This window comes from Gracilinanus agilis, chromosome 4, assembly GCF_016433145.1.
Source record: "Gracilinanus agilis isolate LMUSP501 chromosome 4, AgileGrace, whole genome shotgun sequence".
NCBI lineage: Eukaryota > Metazoa > Chordata > Mammalia > Didelphimorphia > Didelphidae > Gracilinanus > Gracilinanus agilis.
In genome coordinates, this window is record NC_058133.1 from 259,873,921 (window position 1) to 259,892,937 (window position 19,017).

A 19,017-nucleotide genomic window follows, 5' to 3' on the forward strand; every position below is an offset into this window, starting at 1 on the left:
CCTTCCTTCCTTCCTTCCTTCCTTCCTTCCTTCCTTCCTTCCTTCCTTCCTTCCTTCCTTCCTTCCTTCCTTCCTTCTCTTCTTCCATCCCTCCCTCATTCCCTTCCTCCCTGCCTATTAGAATTATTAAATACCAAGTATCTGTTCCAAAGCCAAAGAGCAGTAAGGCCTAGGCCTACGATGGCAAACCTCTACAAAGCCCTCTTTGTGGACACTTGGGATGCCCCTCCAGTTTGTTATTAGAAAGGCAGAGGAACCCCGGCAGAGCTGCTCCCCTCCCCCTCTCCACCTTGCCTGAGGGCATTTTTTCATACTCCCTGCCCCTCTGCCTAGCAGCCCAATGGGAGTGCACTGGGGTTAAGGTAGGCAGTTCACAGGCCGCAGAGCTGGAGGGGAGCAGAGCACTTAGGCCACTCCCTTCCTTCTCTCTACATTTGCTGAGGACATTCCTTACTTCATCCACCCCTCTGCCTAGCAGCCCAATGGGAGCACATCTTCCCTCCCCTGTGTGGGTGCGTATGGCTGGGCATGGCATGTGGTCTCTAGTGGGCAGGGCATGGCAGTCTCTAAAGGTCTTTAAAAGGTTTGCCATCTCTGGGACCCTAGACAATCGGGATTAAGCTAGGAAATGTCTGAGGGCAAGTTTGAACCCAGGACTTCTTGTCTCTAGGCCTAACTCTATCCACTGGCCACCTAGTTGCCCCATGGCCTTTCTTTTCCTTAGTTCTTATGCAAAGTTTTTGTAATTCTATTCTTTTCCCTGTAATTGTCTTTCTGGTGTTTTATTATTATCACTTTCCTTCTTCCCCCTCCCCCAGCAATGATCTTATGTCACAACTTATGCCTTTTGCCCTGTGCTTCCATGGCAGAAAGCACCCCCTCCCAAATGAATGGGATTTGATGGCAACCCTGCCCAGCTCAGGGAGATGTAATCATTATAGAAACAAGGCTTCTGATATGCTTATATTTGAACTAAGAGAGTTTTATTTAACAAGTGGGTGAGGTGACAGTCCTTCCAGAAGAGTCCAAATGCATAAACTCTTTGAGGAGGGGAGTGGTCATAACTGAGGAAAAAAATAGAAACTTTGAAAAGAAATGATATCATACTGCAGAGTGAGCTGATTGAAATGTAAATAAGAATAGAAAAAGGAGGCCAGATGCTTAGTAATTGTAATTCCAAATCTTGGCCCCTGAAAAGAGATGAGGAAGCACTTTTTTCCTTTCAGTGGAGAGTCTGGGGACTATGGGTACATCATCCTGTATACGCTGCCAGACAAGGTCATTGAATTTGCCAGTTTTGCTTATTTATTTCTCTTTGCTACAAGAGTGGAGCATCTGTTACAGGATGGAGGTGAGGGGTAATATTTCTAAATGACTGACATAAAAACAAAAAGGGTGCAGTACATAGAGCCTGGACTCAAGAAGACTCATTTTCCCCAAGTTCAAATCCAGTCTCAGACACATACTAGCTGGGTGATCCTGGGCAAATTACTTAACCCTCTGCTTCAGTTTTCTCATCTGTAAAATGAGCTGGAGGAGATGGCAAATCACTCCAGAATCTTTTCCAAGGTAACTCCAAATGGGGTCACAAAGAGTTGGACATGACAGAAAATGACCGAATATTACCATCAACAAAAGCAAAAGACATCAACTTAATGCTTCAATAATGAAATGAACTGATTATTCCTTCTGAGAGAAGCCATTAGAAAAAGTTTAGAAGCCAAAAGGACAGGAAGGAAAGAGAGCCCAGCTCAAGTGATTTTTGTATTTTTTTTTCTTGGGAAGATAACACCACTAAGAAAGATTCAGAGTGTCTGTGAAGAGAACTGACTGAATGTGGACCTGGGGGGCAGCTAGAGAGCCAGGCCTAGACAGGGGAGGATCTGGGTTCAAAAATCTGAATTCAGACACTTTCTAGTTGTGTGATCCTGGACAAGTCACTTAACCTTCACTGCCTAGCCCTTACCTATTGCTCTTCTGCCTTAGAACCAATGCACAGTATTGATTCCAAGATCAAAAGTAAGAGTTTAAAAAAAAAAAAAAAAAGAAAATGGAACTGAAGAGTAGACCCAAGTAAACCTAAGATTCCAAGGTAAAGGTGTAAACCAGTATCTGTGCAACTTACTTAACAGTCTGGAAAAAGAGCCTGATTGATGAGCTAAATTTCAACAAGCCAGTGTAAATAATTAACACCCTCTGGCACAATCACACTTTCATCACTTCTCCCACCCTGGGAGGTCTCCGATGCTTCTAGCCTGACCCCTCTCCTTTTTCGAGTTCTCCAAAATCTGACCGCATCCTCCCACTGGGAGATCTAGGATGTCTCCAACACCTTCCCAAATAATAATAGTAATAAAATGCCTGGCATTTATGTAGCACTTGAAAGTTTGCAAAGTGCTTTACAATGTTTCTCTCATTTGCTTCTCACAACAACCCTGGGAGATAGTAGCTATTATTAACTCAATTTTACAGATGAGGAAATGGAGGCTGACAGAGGTTAAGTGACTTGCCCAGGACCACATCCAACTAGTGAATGAGGTCAGATTTGAACTGATTCCAGGCCCAGCCCTCTATCTCCTGCAGCCACTAGCTTCTAGACTCCTGTTCTTCTTTTTCTTGGAATTCCCACCTATTTCAACTACTTCCAGACTTTAAGACTCATCTCAAATTCCACCTCTTCCAGGAAGACTTTCCTGACTTCTAGAAATAAAGGGTGATACCATAAACAAGTTAGGGGAAAGTGGAAAAGTTTACCTGTTAGATTTAGGATAAGAGAAGAAATTATGGCCAAATAAGACAGAGAATATAACAAAAAATGAAACGGATGATTAGGATTACATTAAATTAAAAAGGTTTTGTACAAACAAAACCAATGCAACCAAGATTAGAAGGGAAACAACAAATTGGGGGAAAATTTTACAGCAGATATCTCAGACAAAGGACTCATTTCTCAAATGTAAAAAGAACCGAGTTACATTCATAAGAATACAAAGCATTCCCTAACTGAAAACTTCCCTGCCCATGTACTTTATTTTTCCGAATATATTTTTGGACTGTAAGAAGAAATTCAGCCCAATTCCATGTTTTCTTTATTTGGTTCATGCATATATATAATCTCTCCCTCTGACCCAGGCCCTGGGCTTCTCAAGGGCAGGGGTTTCTATTTTTTTATCTCTTATTGTCCCTGGTCCAGGAAAGGATGTATGCATTCTTACCTATTGATTGCTAAATCCATGCACCTGTCTCTCACTCTCTTTTGAGTATGATCTCGGTGACCTCTGGAGTATGAAAACCAATCAGATTTTTTTTTTTTTTTTTTTTTGCTCCTAGAGAGTATTTGGTATGATCAAGTGCTAGACACAGAATCAGAAAGTCCTAGGTTCGTATCCTGTCTCAAACACTTACTAACCATGTGACTGACCATGGGCAAATCATTTAAACCCAGAGGCTTCAGTTTTTGGGAAGCCAAATGGTGCTGCCAGGCCTGGAGTCAGAAAGACCTGAATTCAAATCTAGTCTCAGACATTTCCTATCTATGTGACCCTGGACAAGCCACTCTGTCCTTTTTGCCTCAGTTTCCTCATTTGTAAAATGAGCTGGAGAAGGAAATGGCAAACCATTTCAGTATCTCTGCCAGGAAAACTCCAAATGGAGTTGGGTAAAGTCAGACACAACTGGAACAACTGAACAACAGGCTTCAGTTTCCTCATTTGTGAAATGAGGGGTTGGACTAGTTGTCCTCTGAGGGCCCTTCCAGCTCTAGATATATGATACTATGAACTCCAGAGCAGGATTGGGAAGGGATACAACCAGTGATGTGCTTGCCAGAGAGCCTCAGGTATAATGGGCTCCAGACAATGGGAGGAAAAAAGGAGAGCTCAGTGGTCCAGATCTCCTGTCACAGGACAGCTTGCCCAACTCATGGGTATTTTATAGAGAAGAGAAGGGTCTTTTTCTCAGGCCAGCCTGGTTTATTTTCCACAAAGTCACAGGCAGAGAAGCATCAATCACTGGGGAAAAGCAAACAAACTGGAAGCTTCTACCCTGGAATAAGAAGACTTCCAGAAATGGGAGGTGCCAGGAAGGGTGCTGGGCAGAATGGAGGGGGTCCCAAGCAGTAGGAAAGGATGTGGTTAGGTAACCAATAGCCTGTTGGACAGAAGCCTAGAAAAACACAGACAGGCCCTGTGAGGAACCCACAGGTGACTAATAAATGGTCTTTATTCTCAAGGAACTGACAATCCAGTATTGGGAATAAAGCACACTCACAAACACGCACAATGCATGGGGCAGAAAGTGATTAGTGTCGTAAGAGAAGCACAAACACAATGCCATGTGAACTCTGACAACGGAGAGATCACTTCATGCAAGGAAGGCTTTGTGAGAATTGTGCTATTTGAGCTGAATCTTGAATGATGGTTAGGATTTCAGCAGAGATGTGGGATAGGTGCTCCCAGTGGAGGAAACAAGGGGCAAAGTTGAAGAGGTTGCAAAAAATTTGGGAAATAGTGTCTAGAACAGCTTGACTATTATCATTTTTTTTTTAATTTTATTTTTTAGAAAACTTTTCCATGGTTACATGATTCATGTTTTTACTTTCCTCTTCAACCCCCTCACCCCCATAGCCGATGAGCATTTCCACTGGTTTTAACATGTTGTCATCAATCAAGACTTATTTCCATATTATTGATAGTTGCATTGGGGTGGTCGTTTCAAGTATACATCTCTAATCATGTCCGCATCAACCCATGTGTTCAAGCAGTTGTTTTTCTTCTGTGTTTCCTCTCCTGTAGTTCTTCCTCTGAATGTGGGTAGCATCTTTACCATAAATCCCTCAGAACTGTCCTGGGTCACTGCATTGCCGCTAGTACAGACGTCCCATTACATTCGATTTTACCCAGTCTCTGTGTACAATGTTCTTCTGGCTCTGCTCCTTTCACTCTGCATCATTCCTGGAGGTCTTTCCAGTTCACATGGAATTCCTCCAGTTCTTTATTCCTTTGGGCACAGTAATATCCCATCACCAGCATATGCCACAATTTGTTTAGCCATTCCCCAATTGAAGGGCACACACTCGTTTTCCAGTTTTTTGCCACCACAAAAAGCATGGCTATAAATATTTTTGTACAAGTCTTTTTATCTATGATCTCTTTGGGGTACAAACCCAGCAATGGTATAGTTGGGTCGAAGGGCAGGCAATCTTTTAGAGCTCTTTGGGCATAGTTCCAAATTGCCATCCAGAATGGTTGGAACAGTTCACAACTCCACCAGCAATGCATTAATGTCCCAATTTGGCCACATCCCCTCCAACATTCATTACTCTCCCCTGCTATCATTTTAGCCAATCTGTTAGGTGTGAGGTGGTACCTCAGAGTTGTTTTGATTTGCATTTCTCTAATTATTAGAAATTTAGAATACTTTCTCATGTGCTTATTGATAGTTTTGATTTCTTTATCTGAAAATTGCCTATTCATGTCCCTTGCCCATTTATCAATTGGGGAATGGCTTGATTTTTTAAACAATTGATTTAGCTCCTTGTATATTTGAATAATTAGACCTCTGTCAGGGTTTTTTATTATAAAGATTTTTTCCCAATTTATTGTTTCCATTCTGATTTTGGTTGCATTGTTTTTGTTTGTACAAAAACTTTTTAAATTTAATACAATCAAAATTATTTATTTTACATTTTGTAATTTTTTCCAACTCTTGCTTGGTTTAAAAATTTTTCTCTTTCCCATAGATCTGACAGGTATACTATTCTGCGTTCACTTAATTTACTTATAGTTTCCTTCTTTATATTCAAGTCATTCACCCATTCTGAATTTATCTTGGTGTAGGGTGTGAGATGTTGGTTTAAACATAATCTCTCCCATATTGTTTTCCAATTTTCCCAACAATGTTTGTCAAATAGTGGATTTTTGTCCCAAAAGTTGGGCTCTTTGGGTTTATCATATACCGTCTTATTGAGGTCGCTTACCCCTAGTCTCTTCCACTGATCCTCCCTTCTGTCTCTTAGCCAGTACCATATTGTTTTGATGATTGCTGCTTTATAGTATAGTTTACTATCTGGTACTGCTGGGTCACCTTCCTTCACTTTTTTTTTTCATTATTTCCCTTGATATTCTTGATCTTTTTTTCTTCCAAATGAACTTTGTTATAGCTTTTTCTAATTCAGTAAAAAAGTTTTTTGGTAGTTTGATAGGTATGGCACTAAATAGGTAAATTAATTTGGGTAGAATTGTCATTTTTATTGTTAGCTCGACCTACCCATGAGCAATCAATGGCTTTCCAATTGTTTAGATCTAGTTTTAATTGTTTGGAAAGTGTTTTGTAGTTGTTTTCATATAATTCCTGAGTTTGTTTTGGTAGATAGATTCCTAAGTATGTTATGTTGTCTAGGGTGATTTTAAATGGTGTTTCTTTTTCTAACTCTTGCTGCTGTGATGTGTTGGAAATATATAGAAATGGTGATGATTTATGTGCATTTATTTTGTATCCTGCAACTTTGCTAAAGTTGTTGATTATTTCTACTAGCTTTTTAGTTGATTCTCTAGGTTTTTTTAAGTAGAACATCATATCATCTGCAAAGAGTGATAGCTTAGTCTCCTCATTGCCTATTTTAATACCTCCAATTTCTTTTTCTTCTCTAATTGCTACTGCTAGTGTTTCTAGTACAATGTTAAATAAAAGAGTTGACAATGGGCATCCTTATTTCACTCCTGATCTTATTGGGAAGGCTTCTAGTTTATCCTCATTGCATATAATGCTTGCTGTTAGATATATACTGTTTGTTATTTTTAGGAAAGGTCCTTCTATTCCTATACTTTCTAGTATTTTTTGATTATTATTCTAAGGTGCAAAAAAGGAATTAACAATAGTCAGACATTTATTGAGTGTCTTCTGTATACAGAGGTTACTGCCCTAGGCACTGGGAAGATATAAAGTTTAGATAAAATATTTCCTGCCTTTGTGGAACTCAAAAGGCTACCAACAGAGAGCTGAGAGCTATAACAATACATAATATTGTATTGTATAAAGTATATTAGAAAGTTATAAAATAGTCCAAAGAACTCAAAGGGATACAGAGAGCTGTAACACTATATAATATTATATGACAGGTACACTAGAAAACTATAAAACGGTCTGTCGAAGTTGGCAAAAATCTATTTCAGTTGTGGATACATAACTACAAACTTGCAAAGGATAAGTTGTATGTAACAAACATCTGGGAAATTTTATTTTATTTTATTTTATTTTATTTTATTTTATTTTTAAGCCTTTACCTTCTGTCTGTGTATTGGCTCTAAGGCAGAAGAACAGAAAGGGCTAGGCAATGGGAGTTAAGTGACTTGCCCAAGGTCACACAGCTAGGAAGTGTCTGAGGCCAGATTTTAAACCAGGACTTCCTGTCTCTAGGCCTGGCTCTCAAACCATTGAGCCACCCAGCTGCTCTGATGGGAAATATTTTATAAAAAGAAGTTATAGATACAAGTGGATGTTGTTGTTCTATCTCTTAGTCATGTCCGGTTCTTTCTGATCCCATTGACCATAGCATACCAGGCCCTTCACTCCTCCATTATCTATTGAAGTCTGTCCAAGTTCATGTTTGTTGTTTCTATGACACTATCTATCCATTTCGTCCTCAGCCATCCCCTTCTCCTTTTTGCCTCGAAACATTCCTGACATTAAAGTCTTTTCCAATAAGTGCTGTCTTCTCATTATGTGGCCAAATTATTTAAGCTTCAGCTTTAGTTTTTGACTTTCCAATGAATAGTCTGAATTAATTTCTTTAAGTATTGACTGATTTGGGGCAGTGAGGTGGTTCAGTGGATTGAGAACAAGATCCTGGGTTCAAATATGGCCTCAGACGCTTCCTAGCTGTGTGACCTTGGGTGAGTCATTTAATCCCAGTTGCCTAGCCCTTAGCTCTCTTCTGTCTTGGAACCAATACTTAGTATTGATTCTAAGGTGGAAAGTAAAAGGTTGTTTTTTTTTTTTATTTTTTTATTTAAAGCAAGCATTGATTGATTTGATTTCCTTGCCACCCAAGGGACTCTCAAAAGTCTTCTCCAGCATGACAATTCAAAAGCATCAATTCTGCTGTGTTCAGCTCCAAAATAGTCCAATTCTCAGAACTCTACATTGCTACTGGAAAAGCCATAACATCAGTCTTAAGTGCCTTTGCTAGCAAGGTGATATCTCTGCCTTTTTGTATGCTATCCAGATTTGCCATAGTTTTCCTTCCAAGGAGCAAGCATTTTTTAATTTCATGGTTATAGACACCATCTGCAGTGATCTTTAAGCCTAAGAACATAAAACCAGATACTTCTTCCATTTCTTCTCCATTTGCCAGGAAGTGATGGGACTAGTAGACATGATCTTAGAATTTTTGATGTTAAGCTCCAAGCCAGCTTTTATGTTCTCTTCTGTCATTCTAATCAAGAGGCTTCTTAATTTTTCTTCACTTTTTGTCATCAGATTGCTAATATCTGCATATTTGGGACTGTTGATATTTCTCCTAGCAACTTTAATTCTGGCTTTTGATTTGTCTAGTTTGGATTTCATGTGATGTACTCTGCATATAAGTAAATAAGGTGATAATATATAACCTCCTCATATTCCTTTTCGAATTCTTTTTAAACCCTTGCCTTTTGTTTCACTATGAGACTAGGCAATCAGAGTTAAGTGACTTGCTCAGGGTCATACAGCTAAGAAATGTCTTGGGTCAGATTTCAGTCTATGTAAGAAATGTCTTGGGTCAGATTTCAGTCTATGTCCTCCTGACTCCTAACTGCCTCATATCCTTTTCTAATCTTAAACCAATCAGTGTTCTGTGTTCAGTTCTAATTACTGCTTTTGGTTGGCCTACAGGTTCTTTAGAAAAAATAAATAAGATGATCTGGTACTTCCATCTTTTTAAAGACTTGCTGTATTGTGTTGTGATCCACACACTCAAAAGCTTTAGTCTAGAAAGGGAAGCAGACGTGATTGTTTTTCTGTAACTCTCTTGCTTTCTCTATAATCCAGTATATGTTGGCAATTTGGTCTCTAGTTCTTCTACCTCTTCAAAAACCAGCCTGCTCTTTTGGTAATTCTTGGTATTACCAATTCTTCTGGTGATTTCACATATTGCTGAAACCTCGCTTGTAGAATCTTAAGCATAACCTTGTTGGCATGTGAAATGAATGCAATTGTTCAGTAATTCAAGCATTTTTTGGCATTACCCTTCTTTAGGATTAGGACATAAACCGATCTTTTCCAATTCATTGATCACTGTTGGGTTTTCTAAATTTACTAGCATTTGTGTGTTAGTAATGACTTAGTAACAACTCTAAGACAGAAGGGCAATGGCTGAGCAAATGGGCGTGACAATTTATTTTTCATATGCTGTATTAATTCTCACTCAGGGTTTTAGAGTAGAAAGGCCCCAAATCAGTTCCTGTATATTGGAGATTTGCTGTGGACCTCAGGCACTATTCAGTCTCCAGATATTTTCACTCTTTTTGCCCTTTGGAACATATTCCTTTCACAGATTCTGACTAAGAGGAAGGTTTTACAATGATTCCTTTCTAGCATACAAGATAAACTTACACCTGTCCATCTGTCAATGTGAAGAAAGGCTGAGGGTTTCCTGGACCACCTCCTAGTTAGCTATTTGTCAATAGAGATGTCTTGGGATTTCAAAGGTGGAGCTTCCCAAAGTGCATATAGGTACCAGGGCTAGGAATTTCTAGAGTCTTTGGAGAATTCAAGAGAATCCTTTAACTATAATTAGGACGTCTTAGCCAGTCACTTAAATTATTTTAAAATTAAGAAATACTGCCTCTTGAGAAAGTCATTTGTTTTATAGGGTAAAGTGACTTGCCTAGGGTCACACAGCTAAGAAGTATCTGAGGGCATATTTGAACCCAGGACTTCCCATCTCCAGGCCTGGCTCTATCCATTATACCACCTTGCTGCCCTTGAGTGTGGTATAGTAGTACCATGCTGCTTTAGTAGCAGCATCTTTTAGGATTTTTTTAAACCCTTATTTTCTGTCTTGGAATCAATACTGTGTATTGGTTCCAAGGCAGAAGAATGGTAAGGGCTAGGCAGTGGGGGTTAAGTGACTTGCCCAGGGTCACACAGCTAGGAAGTGTCTGAGGTCAGATTTGAACCTAGGACCTCTCCTGTCTTTAGGTCTGGCATTCAATCCCCTGAGCTACCCAGCTGCCCCTTCTTTTAGGATTTTAAATTGCCCAGCTGGAATTCTGTCACCTCTACTATTAGCAATATTGTTAGCAATACTTCCCAAGGCCCAGTGGACTTCATTATCCATTGTAATAGGGAAAAAATTAGATATTATATAGATATATATTAAGGTGTGGCCGCCAGGAATCAATCAGATCTAGATTGATTCCATAATTAAAATAGACCCAAGTCAGGAAGGTTTTTATGGTAGTTTATTTACAAATTTGGGAAGGTAGAAGGTAGGGAAATAGAGAGAGGGAAAGGCCGGCCCGGGCCGGCAGAGGCCGGACCGAGAGGAGGTTAAAAGGCTAATTAAACTAGGCTACTGGTCACAAGGCCTTAGCAATTAGAGAGGCAAAGAAGCCTGCTTGAGGCAGAGATTCTGGAAACGCCAAGGTAGGCCAAGGAAGTCAGCCTAACTTACCCGCGTGACAATTCAGAGGGGAAGCAGCCTGAGGTCTCAGCAGAGATCCTTCAGCACCAAGTTCAAAGCGCCAACTGCTCCACAGCAAGTTACCAACATATTTAAAGAGATAGTGTCTTTTGTCACTTCCTGGGGGTCCACCTCTAATTCAAGTGGGCAAATGGCAGCCTCTACACTGATTTTGACTGCCCAAAGGGCCGTCCCTTGTTCTTGATTTGTTACTTATTGTCACGTGTGGGTAACTCATCTCCCTTCCCCACTAAGGGAGGTGGGGATGACATTATCTCTGGTGGCTGGAGTTTTAATGGGCTTGAGCTAATTCCATTTACACACCATCATGTCTGGCTCTAGATCTGTAACCATAGCTTTGTGATTATTGTTGACATTAAGATCTTTCTCATATAATTTTTCTGTGTATTCTTTCCACCTCTTCTTAATCTATTTTACTTTTGTTAAATCCCTACTGTAAAAGTAGATGATAAACTCCGATTCCTCAAAGATTTTTTAAAATTTTGTACATTTGTCAGAGAGTTGAGGTCTAAGGAAGTATGTTGTTATATTAGTTCATGTATTTCCTCCACGCTCAGGGTGTAATCTTCAGTGCTTCTCTTAAAAATCCAGGGTTTCCTTCAAAGAAAACTCAGCTCAAATACCACCTCCTCTGGGAGTCCTTTCTTAATTCCCCTTAGGTGCTAGTGCCTTCCTTACTTTGTATTTGTTTTTTATTGTCTTACCTGGCAGGATGTAAGTTCCTTGAGGGCAAGAACTCTAATTTCTCCTTTTTATCCCAAGTGCCTGGCATATAGCAGAAGCTAATTCACTGGACTGAGGAATGAGGGAGAAGATTTGTCAGTTGGTCACAGATAGCACCAAAATGACAAACATGGGAGATAATGTAGGAATGTGGGCTAGGATCAAAACATGAAGGCCTAGATTACTGAGCTGAAAAGTTGTTCCTCCAAGATTTTCTCATCCTGGGGTAGCACAGTTTTTCTTTTTAAATGGCTGCTTGAGTGGGTGTTGTTTTGAAGAACCTCACTGTGTTTGATTCCGATCACCATGGTTAATTAAACTGGAGAATGTTCAGAAAAAAGCAACAGGGATGCTTTAGGGCCATGAGCCTTTGACACAAAGATCAATTGAAAGAACTGGGGATTTATTTACCCAGGAGAGGAGAGGAATCAGAGGAGGCATGCTGGTGGCTTTTAAGGATTTGAATGGCTGATGTGTGAAAGAAGGAGCAGATGAGTTCTGTTTGGTCCCAAAAGGCAGAACCGGGAGCAATGGAGAAAAGTTGTGAAAAGGCCAGTTTAGGGTTGGTGGGAAAGCTTCCTAATGAACTAGTTTGTGTTTTGTTAAGTCATTTTTCATTCATTGTCCTACTCTTCATGACCCCATTTGAGGTTTTCTTGACAGGGTTATTTGTCCATCTCATTTTATTGATAAGGAATTGAATCAAACAGGGTTAAGTGACTTGCCCAGGGTCACACAGGTAGTAAGTGTCGGAGGCCAGATTTGAACTCATGAAGATGAGTTTTGCTGCCTTTAGTCTGGTCCTTTATCCACTGTGCTACCTAGCTGCCCCCCCCCCAATAACATAGGCATCCAAAAATGGAAGGGGCTGCCTAAAGAGATGTCGGGTCCCCCTTGTTGGAAGGCTTCCAGCAGAGGCACTAAATAGTTGTTACTAAAGAAGCAGAAGTCACTTGTTTAGTAGGTTATAGTGTGATTCTTTTTGGACAAGATGTTCACTGAAGTTGTTTTCAATTCTAAAATTCTGTGATTCTATAAAGCACAGACAGAAAGATTCCTACACCATGGACTAAAGTGTGGAAGGCATTGCCTCTTCCTCAGGGTGTTACTTTCAGCAAGAAGCCTTTATGCTTGGGGGTTGCCTTAGAACTATTGCATAAAAGCCCCCCATTGAACCTTTCTTTTTTCCCCCCTTCCCCTTTGCAGGGAGATGTGGTACGCTTGTTCCACGCGGAGCAGGAGAAGTTTCTGACGTGTGATGAGTACAAGAGCAAGCTACAAGTATTCCTTCGTACCACTCTTCGCCAGTCCGCCACATCAGCTACCAGCTCCAATGCTCTCTGGGAGGTGGAGGTAAGAACTTGAGGATGGAGCTTCCCACAGCCCCAGAGCCCAGTTTCTGACATCCATCTCCACTAATCTGATCCCCAGGTCATTTGTACAAAGTGCCTTTAGTGTTAAAGCATTATGTCAATACCAGAAATTGTTATTATTATTGCTCTAATTCCAGGGCCACAGATCTATTTGAACCCTGGACTGTTGGGACAGCCCTATACGCTTACCCTTTTCTAGCTCTAGCCCTCAAATTATTACTCTTTTCCCCTAAAGCCTTCTTTAGCTCTTACCTTCTTCCTCAGCTCTCTGGATTCCATCTCCCCAATGTAATCCATGACCCCTCTCATTCCTCAAGCCCCAGGTCCCTGAACCCAAATACCCCATCTCTTTTTTTTAAAGCTGTACTTTCTATCTTAGTATCAATTAAAAAAAAATACAAAAAAACCTCTTACCTTCTGTCTTTGAATGAATACTAAGTAATGGCACCAAGGCAGAAGAGCTGTCAGGGCTAGGCAATTCAGGGTTAAGTGACTTGCCCAGGGTCACACAGCTAGGAACTGTGTGAAGTCAGATTTGAACCCAGGACCTCCCAACTTCAGGTCTGACACCTTATCTGCTGTGCTATTGAGGTGCCCATCCTCTCTGTTCTATAATCCATTGGAGAAAAGCCAGCACCCCTAAAATCACTAGCCCTAGCTAGCCCTTTCAGGAGCCCCAAGGACAGGAAATGGAATGTCCAAGCTTTTTAAGGTCACCCTCCCCTGTTTGCACCAGCATTCCCTGGGACCTCGCCCCTCTAGGGCTTAGCTTTATATTTTCCCATGCCCTTTGGATCTGTATTTTCCCCGACACCTTTTACCTTGCCTGGTCTCCGTGGTTCTTCCTTTCTTAGGTTGTCCACCACGACCCCTGCCGAGGAGGGGCTGGCCACTGGAATGGCCTGTACCGCTTCAAACACCTGGCCACAGGCAATTACCTGGCAGCAGAGGTGAGGAAAGGAGGCAGAGATGATTTGAGGTTGTGTGTGTGTTTGTGTAAAATGAGGATGCATTTGTGGGCACATGGGTTTGGATGGGTGGTGTTTGTCCATATGCAGGAATTTACACATCTGCCAAAGCGTGCTGGCATGTGCGCATATGCGCTCACATCAAATCTGTATGCAGCAGCAGAGAGGTGGATGTGTATCTAGATGTAGGCAAGCTTATGGCTGTGTGTTCAAACATGTGCATACGTGTACATGTTGGGAGGAAGTCTGGGAGGAAAGGCCTGGGGGAACCTCTGTTTTTTGTTTGTTTGTTTTTTAACCCTTACCTTCTGTCTTAGAAACAATACTGATTATTATTATTATTATTATTCTAGGCAGAAGAGTGGTAAGGGTAGGCAATGGGGGTCAAGTGACTTACTCGGGGTCACTCAGCTAGGAAGTGTGTGAGGTCAGATTTGAACTCAGGTTTTCTCAACTGCAGGCTTGGTTCTCAATCCACTTCACCACCTCCCTGCCCATATAAACACTAGCTTTTATTATTTCACTGAGGGAAATGGAGCAAACCAGTTAATATCCTTTGTTCCTTTTCTAGGAAAATCCTAGCTACAAGGGTGATTCTGGGGAACCAAAAGCTACAGGAGCTGTAAGTAGCTGCATGAAGACGAGGACTGTTTTCTTCTTCTTCTTCCTTTTAAATTTTTATTGTTAGTCGTGTTCCTAACAGTGCCTGGCATAGAGCAGGTGCTTAATCGATGCTTGCTGGGTGATTGGAGGGGAGAGGGCTTCTGCAGCCAGGGAGCAGGAAGCTGGAAGGGAGCTCCAGGCCCCCCGAAGGTGACGGGGTACAGAAAGGAGACTAGAACGTTCTGCAGCCAGTGCTGCCACTGGGAACAGGAAGGGTGGAGGTGTTAGGAGGTCACATTTCTCTTAGGGGTCCCAAGGAAGAACTGGCCGAAGGAATGCTGGTGAGAAGATCAAATACCGACTTGTGGCTGTGCCCCACGGAAATGATATCGCTTCTCTCTTTGAGCTCGATCCTACCACGCTACAGAAGACTGACTCTTTTGTGCCTAGGTTTGCATCCCCTATTACTCTGTCCTCCCCCAGTCCTGGCCCTGAGAGGAGGATCATAGGATCATCATAAGATCATAGATTTAGAGCTAAAAGGGCACTTACTGATGAGGAAACTGAGTCACAGAGGTGAAGTGACTTGATTAAGACCATACAGCTAGTATATCCTAGATACCCTGTATCTGAGAGGCAGGTTGTGAATTCAGGTGTTTCTGACTCCAAGTCTAGTATCCTATGGTAGAGAATGGGGGCTTGGGGAGGATGATTAATAGTGGCAAGACCCGGCTTCTCCATGGGACTCTGGGTGCTGGGACATCCCCTGCCCTCTGCTCTATCTGTATTATGTGGAAGTTGTTAAGGCTTGAGAGTGGGTTCTAGTATTATCTCTCTCACCAGGTAGTTGTGTAACTTTGATCAAATCATTTCCTTTCTTTAAACCTTCTTTAAACCATTTCCTCATCTGTGAAACAGAGATTAGGATAGCTGTCCTTTCTACCTCATAATTCACAGGGTTTTTTGGAAAATTAAAAATTGCTAGACAAGGATGAGTTTATATCATAATCTACTCCCCCCACCTTTTTTTAGACGTTACCTTCTGTCTTAGAATCGATTCTAAGACAGAAGAGTGGCAAGGGCTAGGCAATCAGGATTAAGTGACTTGTTCAGGGTCACACAATTAGGAAATGTCTGAGACCAGATTTCAACCCACATCCTGCCAAATCCAGGCCTGGCCCTCTATCTACTATGATAGCTGCTCCTTTGACCTACCATTTCTATGCCACCTTGCATTTTCCCTCACCCTATGAGTTTCTGCCCATTCCCCAGGTGTCCTCTGACCTTTAGGTGACCATTGACTTTTCTGTGATTTATGACCTTTGTCTGATCTTTGCCCTTTCTGTGCCAGAAACTCCTATGTCCGGTTGCGCCATCTCTGCACCAACACTTGGATCCAGAGCACAAATGTTCCCATTGACATCGAGGAGGAGCGGCCCATCCGACTCATGGTACCTCCCAGCCCCTTAGGAAAGGAGAGAAAGGGAGGACGAAGGGAGGGGGAAAGAGTGAGAATAGCTCCTTAAGGGGCATCATGGAGGAGGGCATGAGAAAGGGTCATTCCTTGATGGGAGAATGAGGCTAACTCCAGGCCCTTGCAGCTGGGCACCTGCCCCACCAAGGAAGACAAAGAAGCCTTCGCCATTGTCTCTGTGCCCGTGTCTGAGATCCGAGACCTTGACTTTGCCAATGATGCCAGTTCCATGTTGGCCAGTGCTGTGGAGAAGCTCAATGAAGGTTTCATCAGCCAGAATGACCGCAGGTAGCCCCCTGGTGATGGATTTTCAACTCATTTTTTTTAATTTAATCAATAAGTTGTATGTCCTTTCTTTTAAAATCATCCTTAATGGATTAATGGAGATTATAAAGTTGACAGTCCATTGATTCACATTGAAAAGAGAGCCTGGGAAAGATAAGCCTCTTAAGAAAGAGGTAATAAGGGGATAGCTGGGTGGTTCAGTGGATTGAGAGCCAGACCTAGAGGTGGGAGGTCCTTTCCAGAGATGATGATAATTTTGTTTTTTGTTCATTTGTTAAACCCTCACCTTCTGTCTTAGAATTGTAAGGGGTAAAAAGGGGTTTTTGGTTAGGTGGATATTAAAAGGTTTGGTCACCAGGGAATTGAAGAATTATCAATCCCCAATTAAAGAATAAGCTCAAGTCAAAATGACCTTTGTTGATGTTTATTTACAAATGAGGAAAGGAAGAGAAAATATGAAAATCAGAAAGAAAGATAAGATAGAATAAGTAACCTAACACACTAGATAATTTGATCCATGCCTAGTTTAACCCAGGCAGATCTAATTAGTCCTCAGTCAAGTGAGGCCCATCCTTGAGCCCACGGCCAGAGAGCCTGAGGGCTGGAGGGCCCCGGAGGTGAATGAAGCAAAGATTTCAGTCACAGAGTCTCTTTTGAAAGGGAAGTTCCTTAAAAGAAGTTCAAGGAAGATTTAGTCTTTACACTCACCACGTGAAATTCCAAAGGAAAGATTTAAGAACAGTCTCACCAAGGTCTCAGGGTCCCAGGTCCAGCGCTCTTCCAAGTCCAAGTCATGAACAAGAAGAAGTCCTTCAGGTCCAAGACAGGAACTGAACTCTCTTTTAAAGGGGCTTCTTTTGCGTCACTTCCTGTGCCTTCCTCCTAGTTAACGTGTCTAATCACAACAGACGCTTTTCTTAGGACTGCCCAGGAGGCAGTCAGTAAATTCTGATTTGTCACTCTAGCACACATGGGTCACAGACCTCCCAACTTGTGAGTTAAGTGGAGTTGTTTACACTTTTGGTGATTAGATTTGAGAATGGGTGAGATGGATTTAATCTCATTATCACAGAATCAATATAAGTAATGGTTCCAAGGCAGAAGAATATTAAAGTCTAGGCAAATGGGATTAAGTGACTTGTCTGGTGTCACTCAGCTAGGAATAGTCTAAGGCCATAAGTGAGCCTCTGTCCTTCTGACTTAAGGCCTGGTGCTCTATCCTTTGAGTCACCTAACCACCCCTGGTACTTTTGCTTTGATTTTAGTTCTCAGACTTTGAGGTGGAGAGAAAAGAAGGGTGGATCTTGGTGGTAGGGCAGAAAATGGCATGGGTGAAGATGGGGTGTGCAGAGCTGAATGGCTTGGCTTCTCCTTGGGTCTGGTGGTCCACTTTGAAGGCTGGAGCAGCAGTAGTAGTAGGGGTAGAGTGGAAAATGGCCCTAGACTAGAATCCTGCTCAGGTTTGAGGTGACCTAGATCTTTTCCAGCTCTGAGATTCTGTGGTTTCATGTACAGAGAGAGAAGGATATTGAGGAGTATATAACACAAAACCCCTGCCCTGGAGGATCTTACAATCTAAACGGTGATGTTTGGCCATTTGTGCAGGAAAAAAGAAATAACACTATAGGGCAGAAAGGGATGAATGCCAAGTTGGCATTTTGGGCTATTCATAATGCTAATAGGAGCTCAGAGGAGAAAGAGATCCCAGGGAAGCTTGGTGGCCCAATGGATTGAGAGCCAGGCCTAGAGGTGGAGGGTCCCAGGTTAAAATCTGGCCTCAGATACTTCCTAGCTGTTTGACCCTAGGCAAGTCACTTAACCCTATTGCCTGGCCCTTTTTGCTTTTCTGCCTTAGAACTGATATTTAGTATCTGATTCTAAGACAGAAAGAAAGAGTTATTGTTAAAAAATTTTTTTTAAAGTAATGGATAAAATTTTATTAATGCAGATTAAACTTTAAAAGTATGTCTCAAGTACATGGTTGTCTTTTTTTTTCAGAGCTAATTGTTAAATATTTACCAGTCTGCCTTTGCCAAACTACAATCATCTTTGATTCTAAGTTCTCCCTTAACTTCCATATGCAATCACCTGCCTCTGTTGTGAGAACTCTAGCTATATTAATTATTATTCCCACTTTAATGGTGGTGTTTCAGCCTGACTCTTCATTTGGGGTCTTCTTGGCAAAGATACTGGAGGGGTTTGACATTTCTCCAGCTCACTTTACAGATGAAGAAACTGAGGGAAACAGTGAAATGACTTGCTAAAGGTCACGTAGCTGGGAAATCTGTGAGAGAGGCTCAGTTTGAATTTGGCAAGATGAGTCTTACTCCAGGCCCAGAACTCTACCGATTGCACCACCTAACTGTCTGATAGGAACATAGAAAGTTCTTAATAATTGATTTGAGGTGGGACTTGAGGTGGACTCTGAAAGATGACTAGGATTATATAGGTTCAAAAGGAGAGAAATGTTGTTCTAAGGAGAGGAAATTGCATAAACAAAGGTGAGGAGGAAAGTCATGTATGGAATGAGAAAATCTACTTGCTTTTACAGGAAAGTGTGCAGATGGGCCAGTAGAAGCTAGAGTGGGAAGGATAGGCTGGGCTCAACTTGTGGAGGGTTGTTGGAGGAGGATCAAGAGTTTGACCCTACTAATATGAAAAATTGAGCTGTCATACTGCTGGAAATTTTTCAGCAGGGAGTGACCCCATAGAGTTTTATTTCAAAGAGCACGAGCTTATAGTTTGCTTCTTGGACACTTCTCTCTCCCTTCCTTCTTTCCTTCCTTCCTCTCTCCTTCTCTCTGTCTGTCTCTCCCTCTCCCTCTCTCCCTCTCTCTTCCTCTCCCTCTCTCTGTCCCTGTCTCTCTCTCTCTCTCTCTCTCTCTCTCTCTCTCTCTCTCTCTCTCT

General features: G+C 41.7%; 1 protein-coding gene across 1 annotated transcript in view; it reads left to right on the forward strand.

The window, feature by feature from the left end:
- Window positions 1-19,017, forward strand: part of ITPR3 (inositol 1,4,5-trisphosphate receptor type 3) — a 157,914-nt gene that overhangs the window by 64,190 nt on the left and 74,707 nt on the right. Inside the window, exons 7-12 of the mRNA XM_044675277.1 lie at window positions 12,614-12,760; window positions 13,635-13,730; window positions 14,659-14,801; window positions 15,703-15,802; window positions 15,953-16,113; window positions 16,250-16,283. Coding sequence (XP_044531212.1) covers window positions 12,614-12,760; window positions 13,635-13,730; window positions 14,659-14,801; window positions 15,703-15,802; window positions 15,953-16,113; window positions 16,250-16,283 — 681 coding nt within the window. The remainder of the gene's footprint in view (window positions 1-12,613; window positions 12,761-13,634; window positions 13,731-14,658; window positions 14,802-15,702; window positions 15,803-15,952; window positions 16,114-16,249; window positions 16,284-19,017) is intronic.